The sequence below is a fragment of the Columba livia genome, chromosome 4 (assembly GCF_036013475.1).
Source record: "Columba livia isolate bColLiv1 breed racing homer chromosome 4, bColLiv1.pat.W.v2, whole genome shotgun sequence".
Lineage (NCBI taxonomy): Eukaryota > Metazoa > Chordata > Aves > Columbiformes > Columbidae > Columba > Columba livia.
In genome coordinates, this window is record NC_088605.1 from 73,314,234 (window position 1) to 73,329,321 (window position 15,088).

Consider the following 15,088-nt stretch of genomic DNA (forward strand, 5'->3'; position numbering starts at 1 on the left):
TTGAAAATAACGAGGGCAAATAGCTATGTTTTGCACATCACGCTTATGTTTCAATGTTTTAGCAGAAAAAAAAAGTGAAGTGAAACAAAGATTTGATTTAAAGTACGGCTTTTGTTCTTCCATCCTCTCTTCTGCATTTATTTTGGTAGGTATGTTTTTGCATTGCAAATTGTTTTCATCAGAAGACTGACCTCCTAATTCTCATCTTGATAGTTCGTTTTGGTGTGAGAGCATTAAGTGGCATTTTTGGCACACTGGCTGGCTTTCTGTTTAATTGAAGCAAACAAATATGAGGCTTTGCAGTGATACCTTCTTTTGTTTCTTAATACCCCAGGCTTGCAAAGCCAAGAATCCTAATTACAAGGCAAACGGACCCATTTTGTTTAAGATTTGCCCTGCACTGAGGGCTCACAGAAGAGAATGCCTGGCTAAGCAGTTATTGCAGACCTTTCCTAACAAAAGACTCTACCGGCTTCCACAGCCTCTGTTCTCTCTCACTTGGGATTCTTAGTGTTTGTGTTTGGTCTTCCCTGAACTAAGATTAAGAAAAACACATTCTGAAAATGCCATGCACTTTCTAATGATTATGAGAAGGGGGATTTATTCAACACAGTTTTTCTCTCCTTCAGTCTTCTGCTTTTGTACCAATTTATATCTGTTCTTTTTGGATAACTGTAGGAACAGGTTTGGGAACCTGGAAAGAGCATAACGTTTCCACATATTTTACAATATTTTCACATATTTTGTAATATTTTTCACTTAATGTTCTCATAATATTTTTGAGGACACTTTTTTCCTCTTTGCTTGCTGTATGAAGGGAAGTATCTGTGCCACTTCAGCCAGTCCAGAGACATGACCGTCTTCAGATTTATTTTTTCCTCCCCAGGGGTAGCAATGTATTGAACAAGCACATGCAGCCAGAAAATATATATTTAAATTCTTTTAAAAATGAGACCGGAGCTGCAGTCATTAGCTCAAAGATAGGCCAGGCTGGACAGCAGCAGGTTCATATTGCAGTTCTGAAGTAGCTGAAGGAAGAGAAGCAAATAAAAGCTAAGTTGGTGAAATTCTTTCCTTTAAGTTTGGGACCTGTTAAGCGCTTTCCAGAGTGGCCCAAGGCTCACTTAGTACTTTTGAGTCCCTAATGATCTTCCTGTTAGCATCTTTTTAAAGTATCTTAGCACTTGTAAAATCAGAATATCAGTTTAGGGAGCATCAAAGATAAAACACATTGTCGTGATTAAACTAATTTTTAAGGTAAGTGATTTTATTTTTGAAAGTCATGGTACCTTTTTCCTTAGTAGAAAACCAAATGTGATCTAATGGCAAACAAAGTTGTCCCTGATTGATGATTAAAGATGAATATTTCTTGTTTCGTTCCAGTTGCAATTGTGGTCCTGGTTTGGGCTGTGGTTTGGTCAATCACTGGGGCTGAGTGTCTCCCAGGTGGAAACCTGTTTGGAATTCTGTTTCTTTATTTTTTTGCTGTCATTGGAGGTAAAATTTTTGGATTCATTAAGATACGAACGCTACCCCCTCTGCCTGCTCTTCTGGGTAAGATATCCTTCCTTCTTTTTTTCCTGCATATCTGTGGTGTTTAACCATCTGTGTGCTAGCTATATTTGGATTGGGAACAAACTGTTTCACGCTCAAAATCTGTAGCTTTTTTCCCACTGACTTTTATCTGGTCCACACCAGGAAGGTGCAAAATTCTCCAAGCTGTCTCAGGTTTAGTTGTCTGTCTGTTACTGAGGCTCTTCTCTTAATTCTTTGGGGGCCAGGGAACTGTATACCTACAGATTCAAAGGACCCTTCAGTCCCCTCTGCCACAGTTACTTAAAATTTGGTTTTAATATCACTAAACAGGAATCTTACTCCAGTCCTCCTGTTACAGTAGAATTATTAATTCATAAGGAAATTATTGCTGAGCTGTTTCACATGTATCTCACACAATGGAAATGTTTTCCAAAGAAAATACTACAGGAATTCCCTACTACTGGTAATCCAATGGAATTTATTTCTTCTCCTTCTTTTATCTCAAGGTAACTGGAACCTGAGAAAATAAATTCACCGCAAGGAATAGTTCTAAAGAGAGTTCTTTCGAATCAATCATAACATTAGTTTTCATATCAACATCTTATTTTGTTTTACATAAAAATGCAAATGGGAGATGAAAATGACATTAATTCTGACATCATCAGAATCTTTTCAGTCTCCTTTCCTAGAGGAGGTTTTAGGTTAGATCAGCACAATATTACGAAGTGCTGTGGTGCCAACAAAGCTGAAAAATGAAGTTCCAGGATCTTCTCACCAGCTGTATGCTGCTCCCTTACTATGCTTAGTGCAGAAATGAGTAAAGCTGCTGACACACAGTAAAACTTCGTGGTAGAGTGGGCTACAAATACCTGCCTGTAGCGCACAGGTGTGATTTTGTGGCCTGTGGTGTGTCTCTCACAGTGGCACTGCTTACAGAATGACTCGGTTGTTCATATGCGGCTCTCCCCAGGCAGCACACATGTTCTTGCACTTCCTAGTTTCACAAGCAAGAAAAATTCAAATGAGAGGGAGGGAAGTTTTGCATATAGCGTGCTTGTCTGCAATAACACAAACACAGAATGTAACACACAGGGAGTCTACCTTCTCTAAGTAAACACCCCCCTTTAAAAAAAAAGTTTCCGACCGTTTGGATTCTCCCTTTTTTTTTAATTACATCTGTATCTAAAAGTTATGAGTTTATGGGTTGAGCATGAAACTGCTTATCGGACAGGTAATACTGAACAAGAGAAACTTAAAGCATGACAGGACATGTCTGTTGAGTTGCTTAGGACAGAGTTCCTTGTTCAGATCCCCAGCATTTGAGGAAAATTGGAAATGAGTCAGAAGAAGAGACAGACAATGTCTTTGAATATTCTTTTTTACACTAAAAATACAAATCTTGTACTCCTACATGCCTTTAATCCACTAGTGCTAGGTGCTACTCTTGGATTTGAGTCACAGTATATTTTAGGCATGCATGGCAGAGAGGTTCTGTAGCAGGCAACGTGGGGCGGAACAGTGAAGATATCCTTTGAGGCGGAGTTTTTTGCTTTGTCAAGTAGATTTCTAGGTCAGGGTAGCTCCATTGACTTGGACCTCAGGCAAATATTGAAAAAGCATGTGATCATTATGCTAGTCTGATATAATTGTCATGAGGTAGCGCAGATTAATTATGCCACTATATTTTTTCCGTGAAGTGGTGGGAAGAACAATGTCTGAAATTTCAGTGTGTTCCAGGAGAAACCAAGTCCACAGCCAAGACTCACACCAAGCTGGGACCAGCCTAAGCATAGTGTTTGTTTACTTTTTGTCTTTTTTGGTTTCCTGTTTCTTCACATGGCTGGTATAAAATTAAGCCGCAAAAACGTATCTTTGAATCATCAAGACCTACAATGAATCTCTGCAGATCTATATTTAAAGTTGGCCTTTCCTGCACTTTTCTGTATCCTTCCAGAACTACAGTTCCAATACCTTTGCAGGAAGTCTATGCTTAGACAGTTTAGCTAATATTTGCAAAAGGCTGGATCTTCAAAGTAGCTCAAATAGACGATAAGACCAAGTTCCTGTTTTTTTTTTTCCCCCTTTCTTTCCCCTCTCCTTGTATAAGTCATATTGCCAGAGCATTTTACAATGTCTAAGTTAGTCCATGATTAGTTGTTTTCGATTATATTTCTCAATGAACTCTGCATTATGGTTCCCGTGATACCTGCATTTCTTACACCTAAGAGGATTTTTAACAATTCCTGAGATAAGTATGCAATATCAGACAATCTTCCTCTTTTCATGTTAAAACAAGAAAAATAGCTTTAAGGATACAGAGGTGTCTTTGCTTATGATAAGTACGACCTGCACCTGGTGAACAAAGCTGAATTCTGTTGACTCGTGCTAAAGCTGCACATCAGCATCCCATGGATTTATTCACAGGTGACCTGGTGTTTTCTGAGCCCATTTTCATCGCTTTAAACACGTCTTTCTCTTTCTATGCTTCAGTCCCCATATTGTTAAAACACAGATAATTATTCAGAACATGAATTGTTTCTTTGCCTCCCATAAATATGGTGTCTGTTTTTAGGAATTCTGTGCAATTTTTTGGTGCAATAAAAGCAAGTCATCTGACAGGAGCTTATTTGCTTTCATTTAAGGGATGCTACTTGCTGGTTTCTTAATCCGAAATATCCCCTTCATTAGTGACATCGTCCAGATAAACCTACGCTGGTCTGCAGCACTGAGGAATATTGCTCTTTCAATTATCTTGACCCGAGCAGGACTTGGTCTGGATCCAAAGGTATGGAATCAGCCATTGGTGTCAAAGTACACAACAGCCCTCGAAAAAACCTGAATAACTGATTCTGTTAAAAATACTGAACTGTTAGGTCTTGGAGGATCTGCAAATGAGAGCATTACAGAAAGTGGAGTTTCTCTTGTACACATATGTTACTCTTGGCAGTTGGATTTGTACAGTAGGCAAGCAATCTCAAAAACAACTGAAAAAAACCTGATTTTAGGACTATTTCCCCACTTGGTTTAAAGAAATTTCCTGAACTTTGTGAGCAGAACATCTTGAGGATATGTGCTCCATCAGGGGCTGTCAGGAAGAGTTTACACTCCCTGACAAATTCCCTGTCAGTTTACACTGACAAACTGAAACAAGTAAGGGAAGGGATCCCCAGTCTTTGAGAGACTGTTGCTTGTGTTGACACAAATTTAGAACAACACCCACAACCAACCAAAAAATCCAAATCTGTGTGTCTTTTTTTTACATTTTACTTTTTTTTTTTTTTAATCATTGCCATTTTAATGCAAATATATTAATTGCACAGATGAGTTCTGCTGCACTACATAAACAATGCTTCACAGCACAATAAAGCCCATAATGTTCCTGTGGACAAAAAAATAGTCTTCCTTTACACACTGTGAAATGTGATGCTCCATAAATTAGAGAAGGCAAGGCTTTGCCTGATCAAAATAAGACTGTACAAAACTGCTCCTATCTATTTAAGGGACTGCTTAGAGTTTATATAAAACTTAGGTCAAGTATAGCTAGTTCAGAACAACTGAACTGATTTTTCTTAACCAATAAAAACTATGGAGTTGCCAGTACTTCAGATATTTAGCAAAATAGGGTTTTGTCATTCTTGAAAAATGCCTGGTTTCCTAGATTACTATCATCTAGTTTTCCAGGACATTGAAGCTTGTAAGAACACAGACCATGTTGTTACACACAGCTCGGATGCCCAGTTCTGTGAGACTGCATTTCCTTCTATTCCGTGACAACCTTTTTTTGCCAAGGGAACTTCATCTTTGCCTCATTTTTCTCCCATGTGGCAACTGAAACTGCAACTTGGACTCTGTACGTAGCAATGCTTTGATGCAGTTACAATTGTTCCTCAGGTAATCAAAGCTGTGAAGACAAAGGTGTGAGTTGCTCTGGTGGTTCTCAGCCCTGATGATGCTGGGATCAACTGCGCTGGTAAAAAGTGCAACTCATTGACTTTTTTTGTCCATGTCAAAATTAGGGACCTATCCTAGCAGAGTCATGTGTGCGAAACAGAATTCTCTGCTGGTTCTTCCTGTTCCTTCTTCATGCAGGAACCTTGTCGAACCTCGGCTCAGTGGGTTTCACGGCCACACTTGGAATTTTAGATCCAAATCCAGTTGTGCTTGAGTCTATCTCTGGCTTAGGCCATGTAAAGCTGTCATATCCTGCACAGCAACTCAGAGGGGATTCCTTTAATAAACCATATCAGATCATAAATGTATTTCCTCTCTATAAAGCTAAGGGTACTGATACTAATATCTGACTGTGCTTTTATATTGCAGGCTCTTAAGAAACTCAAAGCAGTCTGTTTACGGCTTTCTTTTGGACCATGCCTCTCAGAAACATGCACAGCTGCTGTTCTTGCCTACTTTTTCATGCGTCTGCCATGGCAATGGGGATTTATCTTAGGGTAACGTACTCTCTTTTCTCCTGTGTGACAAAAGTGCCTGTTTTCATGTTACAGTTAAATGATTCAAGTTATTTCTTTGCGCCAAGCAGAGACCTCAGTTTAATGCTGGTTGGGAAGCTGTGCTTAGCTCCTGTGGATGTTTGCTTCTGTCTGGCCCTGTGGCTAAAGGTCACATTTCCAGGCTGTGGAGGAGTACTTGCATCATTGCTCTTCTGTGTTTGTTGTCCGGACTCTTAGGAATATGGATGGTGCAATCTCCGAGTCTTTAACCACAACACTGAGGGCTTTTAAGGTTAGAAAATGATACCACAATTTGGAGAATCTTCATGCTGGAGTTCAGAATTTCCCCACAGGGAGATGCACGTGGAACGGTTTTCCTGTCACAAGTCAAGAATAAGGATATGGCGTATCATATTATATTTCCATCTAGCTGTATCTAAACTGGTGGACTTGGTCCAGACCCGTATACTGGAGCAAGATGGATGAACTCCTCCTCCTCTGCCACACGCTGATTTTTATGGGAAAGAACTGCGCTTACTGAGTCATAAAGCAAGTCTAGACCAGGCTCCTAAATTGGACAATCAAGGCCATAACTGGCCTGCAGTGCAGACTCAAGTCTTAGTCTGTGGAGCCCTTCACTTGTAATACTTCTGAGTTCGGCAGGAAGTAAAAGCTGATTGCAAATCTGCATAGAAATATCCCTGCTTTGTAATTAGCAGGGAAAGGTAAGGCGAATACCTTCTATAAAAGTCTGTGTATTTATATGTTAAAATAATTGAGGTTAGAACATTAAGCTTTTTAGTTCAGTGCTTTCTTTTTAAGAGAAGCTGAAGCTGTGTGTTTCCAGTTTTGTTCTAGGTGCAGTCTCCCCTGCTGTGGTGGTTCCCTCAATGCTGATTTTACAAGCTGGGGGATATGGGGTGGAGAAAGGTGTCCCAACTTTGCTAATGGCAGCTGGCAGCATTGATGACATTCTGGCTATCACAGGCTTCAACACTTGCCTTGGGATGGCTTTCTCTTCTGGTATGCTGGTTAATCTGTACGTGGTGAAATCCAGAACAAACAGTGATATTTTGAAGAATGTGTGCTCTGTTATGACTGACTAGATTGCAACTTAATGATATCTCCTTATAAAGTTCATGTATGGACTTGAATATTGAGAGGGAAATTTCCCATGATCAAAAGTCTTGGCATAGCTTTGTCTGCTCTGAGTTGTGGGTCACAACAACTTTCAGAAAACATTTTTTCCCTGTCTGCTCCTTCAGCTGCCAAGTCTGGTCCCTGGATACTGAACTAAGTGCTTTCAAATTTCCCTGGGTCCGGCAGTGTTCTCGCAGTGGCTTTTTCTCTGGCTTCTCTGGCACACTTTCTTGGCATGAACTTTCAGAGACAGAAAGTTGCCCTGTCCAGTTCTTCCAGGCCCATAGGTTCCCTCCTTAACCCTTTTGCCCCTAAGTCATTTAAAGCAGACACTGTCCTGGAATCATCACCCTCATAGGTCTACAGGGTGGTTTGTGCATGAAGGGTCTATGTATGGCATATTGAACCTGCTCTTCTTTTGCCAAATAGGTTCTACTCTGTACAACGTGCTCCGTGGAGCGGTGGAGGTTGCTGTTGGCATAGCGGCTGGGGGGATTCTGGGAATGTTTGTTCGATATTTCCCAAGTCATGATCAGGTAAAAACCCAGTAAAAAAAAAAAAAACCACAACTTTTTATAAAAGAGAGATTCTTTGCTGAGGGATGATGTTCTGTAGTTGTTATTTTCCAAGGTTCCTGCAAAGCTTTTTTTTGGGGGGAAAGCTGTGTACAGGGTTAACAGCTTCCAGGTTGCAAAGCCTGTAAGGTAAGGATGCGCTTTATAGGTGATTACTTGTTTACTGCAACAATAACAACATATGATCTCACAGTCCTTCCTGATGCAGAGTTTGGAACCCAGCTCACCATCCTGCTCTCATTGAAGGTGGTGGAAATGCCCACAAATTAAGGAGAAAGGGTTTGATTCCCATTTCAGACAGTAAAATCATCATCAATTAGATTGATGTGTGACACATTTATTTCTATGTTTCCAGTACCAGTAGGCCTAAGATTAAAAAAGAAGTGAAGCAGACAGATTATAGGTTTTAAGTGATTGTGCATATCATTAGCGTTAATGAGAATGTGTTACTTTCAATTAAAATTAAGTTTATTTAAAGTGGTAGATGAATTTACTATCAACGGGCAAGTAAGTGAACAGAAAATTGTGGAAAAATGTAGATATGTCTTGGACTACTAAAGTCAATTTGCAAAGCATCTATTGCCTTCAGTGGGATCAAATTTTCTTCTTATTAAATAACATTAGAAGTGTGATACAGGAACTAAACAGATCAATAGAAGTGGGGAATAATGGCAGAGATAAAACCGTCTGCTGTGAGACTGGATCAAATTAAAATAGACTGTCCCTGGCAAATGTTTGCTTGGCATGTTCTTAAAAACATGTAGTGGCAAGGATTTACCTCTCCTTGGATAAACTGTTCTAGTACTTGACTGCACAGGTAGGAAATCTTGTTATCAGAGTTGAAGCGGGGCTGTTAGACTGGAGCATCATGTTCCTTATGATACAAAAAGCCTTTTGGCAATAAGATTTTGGATGGGCAGAGGAAATAAAATATTAACTTTCCAAAATTTAAGATTCTTAGGAATCGATATCCAAAAAAAACCTCAAGGCAACTAAGCAGTTCAAATCTCACTTGAAAGCTTTGATTCTTTCACGATAGTTAATGACAATAATTATTTTCAATTGTTATTTTCAAAATTAACAGTATCACAGTATCACAGACGTAACCTTTTTCTTCCATTTCTACAATAAATTCACTTTTTTGTCTCTTTCCTTGGCTGCAGGCATCTCTGGCATGGAAGAGGTCATATTTTGTACTTGGGCTGTCCATGTTTGCTGTTTTTGGGAGCATCTACTTTGGCTTCCCTGGATCAGGAGGGCTCTGCACATTAGTCTTAGCTTTTGTTGCAGGCGTGGGATGGTCTGATGAAAAGGTGAATGCTTACATAAAGAAGCATACCATACCAAAACTCCTTTGAATGTACAGCTTGACAGGAGTTTGAACTTCTGTCAGGAGTGGTAATAGTGCATCTACGAAGCTTTAGAGGGTGTACGGATTAAGAAAAAAAAAAAAACTATGTTTATTTTGGAAGCCTTTAACATTTAGCATGACAGAAAGTTACCATATATGTGAATATATATTGATACAGAGCCTAACATACTGACAGATAAATGCACACAGGCTTTCCTTAGACATCTTAAGCCATGTAAAGGAGATTTAGTTGTCAAGACATTAAACTAGGAATACAAAACTTTTAAGTCCCAGCGCTGTGAGTGTCTGTAACCTTACACATTGACTTTATGGTAAGATTTACAAATAGGTGTCCAAAATACAGCTGTGCACATTGCCTGAATCCTCTGAGGTTTCATTCCCTGTGTTTTTTTGGGGGGTGAAATGGAAAACAGTAATTAGCTAGCCTCTCTCATCTTTCCCAAATCTCAGGCAGTGCATTCTGGATAAATTAAGAGAACAAGGTGCCTATAATACATGGTGATATAAAGCCCTACAAAAAACATAGAAAGGACTGCTTTTTAGTCACCTTCTCGTAACTACTAAACCTTCTTCCTCTTACTGTTGTTGCCCCCCTGCATTTCTGTACCTTCGCATGTCTCACTGCCGCTTTTGCTTGATACCATCTACATTTAATGTTTTGAGGGCATCTTTCTCTCCGCAGCTGTAGCCGTGCAACATGCAGTAGAAGGGGAGAGATTCTGTGAAAAGAGACGAAAGGGAATCAGATATAGCAGAGTCCACATTATTATCCCATCTAGATGTGACTTCAGTAAGATCTCAAGGTTTGTTAAAACAATGAAAAGAAACCATGGTTTCTATTTAAAGTATTATATTGTTGTCCAATTTTAGAAGAAGAAAAACTCTCAGACTTAACTAGTTAAGCATATTACAACTGATAAAGCTCTCTATTGTAAAGTTTTTTAGAGCAGTTCAGAAGTAAGGACTGTAAAGAGTATATGCATTCTATAAATGCTTGGTTTCAATTCCTTTGATTAGTGAATGAAGCTTCTTGGCCTTGAGGATGTTGATTTCAAAATCCTTAGCCTCTTTTGTCAGACACGGTCAGAGATGTCTGCATACTGTATACTCAATATATTACCAAGATTTTCCTGCTGAGCTTCTGAAAGGCCACTGCCTCCTACTGTCCCTGGTTTAAGTCACTTAGCAAATGCTGTCCACAGAGAGCAAGGAACATTGTACCTGTTGCTGGAACAGTTAAATGGACAGTAAACAGACACAAATAATGCTAGCATCTTTGAAGAGGATTTTTTTTCCCCAAAGAAGAAAAAGGGTGTGGTAACAGGGAGAAATGAGACAAATAACAAAAAACGTCGAGAGGTCTGTATATTTTCACCTCATTCTCTTTAAGGTTATGGAAGTTTTTGTGTGGTAGTCATTTGCGATTCCATTGACTGAAGAGCAAGAGATGTTGCAGGGTCAGTCCCAGAGAGAACACCAAGGACAAGGACGTGTCTAGGCCCTGGATTGGTTACTAAGTGACAGAGCATCACACTTACATTTTCCACACAGGCCAACCTGAAGGTTAATTGGCTATTACAGAGCTCCATTAATTAAAAAATAAGTGCTACTAGATATGCTATGTGTACCTCTTCACATAAGTGGAAGATTCCTGTTTATCCTGGCAGCAGTTGCTTTAGGAAAACTGTTAGGTGTAAACACAAGGAGAAAAGACGGCTTTGCCCTTACATAGTATGTTGCATAAAGAAGTTCAACACTTCTTGCTACTATGGGATTTCAGAGTTTCTCAGTCTGGCTTTGCTCCTGCTCACATTCAGGCAGGTCTCCGAATGCAGCGTCAGTGGAGTTGGGTCATGACTGAAACTTTTTGAGGGTCTGACTCTGCTCAGATACCAATGGAAAAACACGTTGAAGTTCCCAAAGGCTCAGAAATTTCATGGCAAAACTGTTCAAATCACATCTTGTAAATACTGAAAATCCATTATGCTTTATTTTCCTCCTCTTGTCTGCAAACTGCTCTTTTGCTGTTCAAACATCAGTGATTTTTATTTCTTTTATTGAGATAGAAAGCATTTCTTTATTAGCAGGGCTAGACACGCTGACCTTTGAAAGGTGCACAACTGATTTTGGATCTTCTAGTATTAGGTCAAAGAAGGAGCAATTCTGGACAATTGTTATGATGCATCTTCAGTTTGTTCCTTGATTATTTAAATGTTCTGTCTACTTGGCCATATTGTTGTGAATTTACAGATTATTTTTGTTTCGATTGCAGAGGGAAGTAGAAAAAATTGTCGCAGTTGCATGGAATATCTTTCAACCTTTTCTTTTTGGTTTAATTGGAGCAGAAGTATCTGTTATGTCTCTTAGGCCTGAAACTGTTGGTAAGATCATTCACTAAATATCCAGCTTTCACTACTGGCTTCCAAAGAATCTCTATAAAGAAATCTAAAGCAAAGCAGACTACAGCTGACTCCCCCCCAAAAACCCAAAACCCAAACCAAGAACCAACCCCACAGTTCTAGGAGGCTTATTCCCCTCATGTACCTATGCACAAAAATACTGAGAAGTGTTTGTCTGTTGCAGGGTTCTGTGTTGCTACATTAGGCATTGCCCTGGTTGTGCGAATCATAGCAACGTTCCTGATGGTGTGTTTTGCTGGGTTTAATTTCAAGGAGAAAGTATTTGTCTCGCTGGCATGGATTCCCAAAGCCACTGTCCAGGTAAACAGTCCAACATTACTTCAATTCCAGGTTAAATCTACTGTCCTTAGCAAAGCTCCTTGTAACTGGCATAGCAGTAAACGGAGAAAGCATCAGGCTCAATGACAGCAGAGTGTAGTATATGGATAATTCATATTCTAAACCACCCTAAGTCTGCTTGAGAAGTGTTTGGAGAGCATTCTATGTGAAGGTGCTTTGCTTTCATCCTGGGTTGTCCTCTTAATAATGGCAGTGAATTGTACATGTATCACAGGAAGTTTAACTGTTTCTCAGCTATTGCAGGGTATGGTGCCTTTACATACAGATTCTGAGAACTCTCAAAGGTAAAAGTGTTTCCCTCCTGCACATGAGGTGTCTTCAGGAACAGTCACACCAGAGGCTCAGAATGTTTTCAGTTTGTGGTCATTTTGGTAAGGGATAGTTCGATAGCCATGTTGCTGGAGAAGTGTCAGGCTGGCTGCATTCTTGCTCCTTTATTTCAGTGATAGTTATGTCATTTAGACTTTGCCTCAATAGCATGATAACTTGCAAACAAAAGCTACTAATCAGAACAGGCTAGGATTACTGCAAGATTTGTGAACTAAATTTTCAGAAGCTGCTACCAGTTGACTGCTGTCAGGATGCATTCTCAAAGCGTGGCATTTTAACAGCCGCAGTACACAATATACTGGCCCGTTTCATTAATCACACATCCTCCAGACATGTGGATAAGATAGCAGCTGAGCAATGTTCTTCACAGGAGGGAATCACCCAGATAAACTCATTACCTTAGGAAATTCAAAGTGTAGCCAACTGAAAATTGTTCTCATAGGTGTAATTTAACATTTACTTTTCTATGTGCTGCCTAGAAACAAATGGGTTGGATGTACTAAAAATAGCAAATTTATGTTAAATGTTGACTGATGATTAGTCCATTTTTGCCCTGTGTCAGTGCTAAAGGTCACTTGCTCCATCTCAGCAATGTTTTCTTTCCTGCAGGCTGCAATAGGTTCCCTTGCCCTGGACACAGCAAGAAGTCATCAGGATGAGGAACTGGAAAAGTATGGAATGGATGTACTGACAGTAGCCTTCTTGGCTATCTTGATCACTGCTCCAATCGGAGCCCTGGTTATTGGCTTGGCAGGGCCCAGACTTTTGCAGAAGGCTCAGACAAATAGCAAGGACGATGATGAAGCTGCTGAGGTTGGAGAAGAGGCAGAGGCCTGTGAACCTTCCTAAGATGGACATCTACAGGAATATGGTCCTTCAGCCCTCACACTTCTGTTGAGTAAACACATTTGTAATCTTTCTGGAGGAAGGCAAAACAAGTATCAGTTATGTCTGCTATTTTAAAAGCAGCCCTGGTGGAGTTTTATAAAATAGCTGAAACATAGCTGAACATACAGGGAACAGGCTGGCCGGCCAGTGAGTCACTGAAAAGTTAGCAGTCAACAGTTACTTGTAATGTGCGGGTGTGTGGCCAGGGAGAGGATCGGAAATGTTCAGGCATGGAGTGGAATATAAACAGAAGAAAATGGAGACTAATGTGAATAACTTCTTGACAGTTGAAACTTGGCCGTGAGATGATAAGTTCAACAGCTCAAATAATGCAACTTCTGAATACAAGATAGCTGACACACGCTGAACGAGTCCTGCCATGGGTTGGTGATTCCTTCTCCTTCCTCACCCAGGTTCCAAAACTTGCCTTTTTTACTACTGCTGTTCTTCACAGTTCGTGCACTTCTTTGTGCCTTCAAGGTGCTGTCAGCTCTGGTCATAGAGCAACTGGTATCTCCTGGTATTTTGTCCTAAGTTAGTACTTCTTTGGTTGAGAAAATGCCATGATCAGGTCCTTCTCACATCTGCACTTGGATAACTGCAGCAAAGAAAACCAGGTATTTGCTAAAAATATAGCCAGTTAGTGCCCATTTTTCCAAGAGGTGGTTGGCTGCATTGACTGTGGAGAACGGAAGCCCCTCAGATTTGCCAGGGCATTTTTTACCTTTGACTGATGCAGAAAACTAATAGACTTTAGATGAACAGCCTTGAAAATGCAGTGCTGAGGGGGATGGTACAAAGCGAAAGGAGCCTTCTCACTTACCTTCAGCAAGGCTGCTGCGTGAAGGCAGCTGTTGTGAGGAAGCAGCATTCAGGACACAGCACTGGCACTCTGAGCACATACCCACGGATCTTGGGGTTCTTTCCAGAAACACGAGTTGTGTGCAGCTGTGGATCGTGGTAATGAATGGCAACAATCGTGCTGAATATCTTGCTGAAACATTTCACTAGAGGGACCAAAAAGTTCAAATGTGGCTTTCTTCATTTTATTTACTATAGATGCCTCCTGCACAGTCAGTAGCAATATAGTTCACATTTGGCTTTTTGCATTCCCAGTCGAGTTTCCTTTCTCTTCTCTTTGACTGTCCTAAAGTCAGGAGTAAACCTCCTCTGTTGACCAAAATCCTGCTCTTGCCTTTAGCTTTGGTATCAGTTAGGATTTAGTATCAACAGATACCAGCGAATCTTTCTTACTCTGCTACGTTTTGTACAAGTAACTAGCTCCAAGTAGATAATTCCCGGCTCCATTCTGAGGCATGGAGCTAGTGCAGCATCCCTCAGAAACTGGAAGGTGTGGTGGTGTTGGTTTTTGTTTGGTTGGTTGGTTTCTGTTGGTTTTGTTTTAGTGAGAATGTTAGCTTGTGCCTGTAATCAAGGTAAGCAACGCCTCCCTGCAGATTTCTACACTACAGTTCACTGAACTCATTTTACAGAACACTGTGGAGAATATATTTGATGTGTCTTGATATTTTTGGCATAAGAATTAATCAATTCTGGTTTTGCTTTTACACTTTTAAAATGCAATGTAAAAATGTACAAAAATATTTTTAGAAGAAAGCTATCTGAAACTGTAATATTTGCAGATTGTCCATGTCTGCTTCTGTATACAGATTAATTACAGGTGAGTATGTGCGCCTTTGTATGTGCGTTCTTCTCCAACCCAAAAAGAAAGCTTTCTAAGAAATATTTAAGGTTTATAGCCTGCAATTCAAGAACAGTGACAAAAATTCCAGGAAATTATTTGGTAAGTTTTCCCCTTACAGTTGCCAAGTATATTGACATTTTTCTTACTATACACATTGCCGTTCTCTCCACTTCCTTGGGGAATGTAAATCTTCAGGTCACGTTTGTCCCCTAATGAGAAAGGAAGAGGCTTTCAAACCGCACACTGATGAGTGGTTAGGGTGCTGTGCTTGGTGGTTATTGTGTCAGCCATTGACTTTGGTGGCTGCTCTGCACATTTTGCATGGCTGAGAGGCA

At 40.1% G+C, this 15,088-nt stretch overlaps 1 protein-coding gene across 3 annotated transcripts in view; it reads left to right on the forward strand.

Annotated features, from left to right (window-relative positions):
• The window catches only part of LOC102096108 (sodium/hydrogen exchanger 9B2), a 19,424-nt gene extending 4,678 nt beyond the window's left edge, over nucleotides 1-14,746 (forward strand). For all 3 annotated transcript variants that reach the window (XM_065062845.1, XM_021283032.2, XM_021283034.2), the window contains 9 exons: nucleotides 1,384-1,554; nucleotides 4,179-4,321; nucleotides 5,857-5,984; nucleotides 6,832-7,007; nucleotides 7,554-7,660; nucleotides 8,863-9,012; nucleotides 11,344-11,452; nucleotides 11,655-11,791; nucleotides 12,770-14,746. In XM_065062845.1, coding sequence (XP_064918917.1) covers nucleotides 1,384-1,554; nucleotides 4,179-4,321; nucleotides 5,857-5,984; nucleotides 6,832-7,007; nucleotides 7,554-7,660; nucleotides 8,863-9,012; nucleotides 11,344-11,452; nucleotides 11,655-11,791; nucleotides 12,770-13,009 — 1,361 coding nt within the window. In that variant the 3' untranslated portion in view covers nucleotides 13,010-14,746. The remainder of the gene's footprint in view (nucleotides 1-1,383; nucleotides 1,555-4,178; nucleotides 4,322-5,856; nucleotides 5,985-6,831; nucleotides 7,008-7,553; nucleotides 7,661-8,862; nucleotides 9,013-11,343; nucleotides 11,453-11,654; nucleotides 11,792-12,769) is intronic.
• The last annotated feature ends 342 nt before the right edge of the window (nucleotides 14,747-15,088 follow it).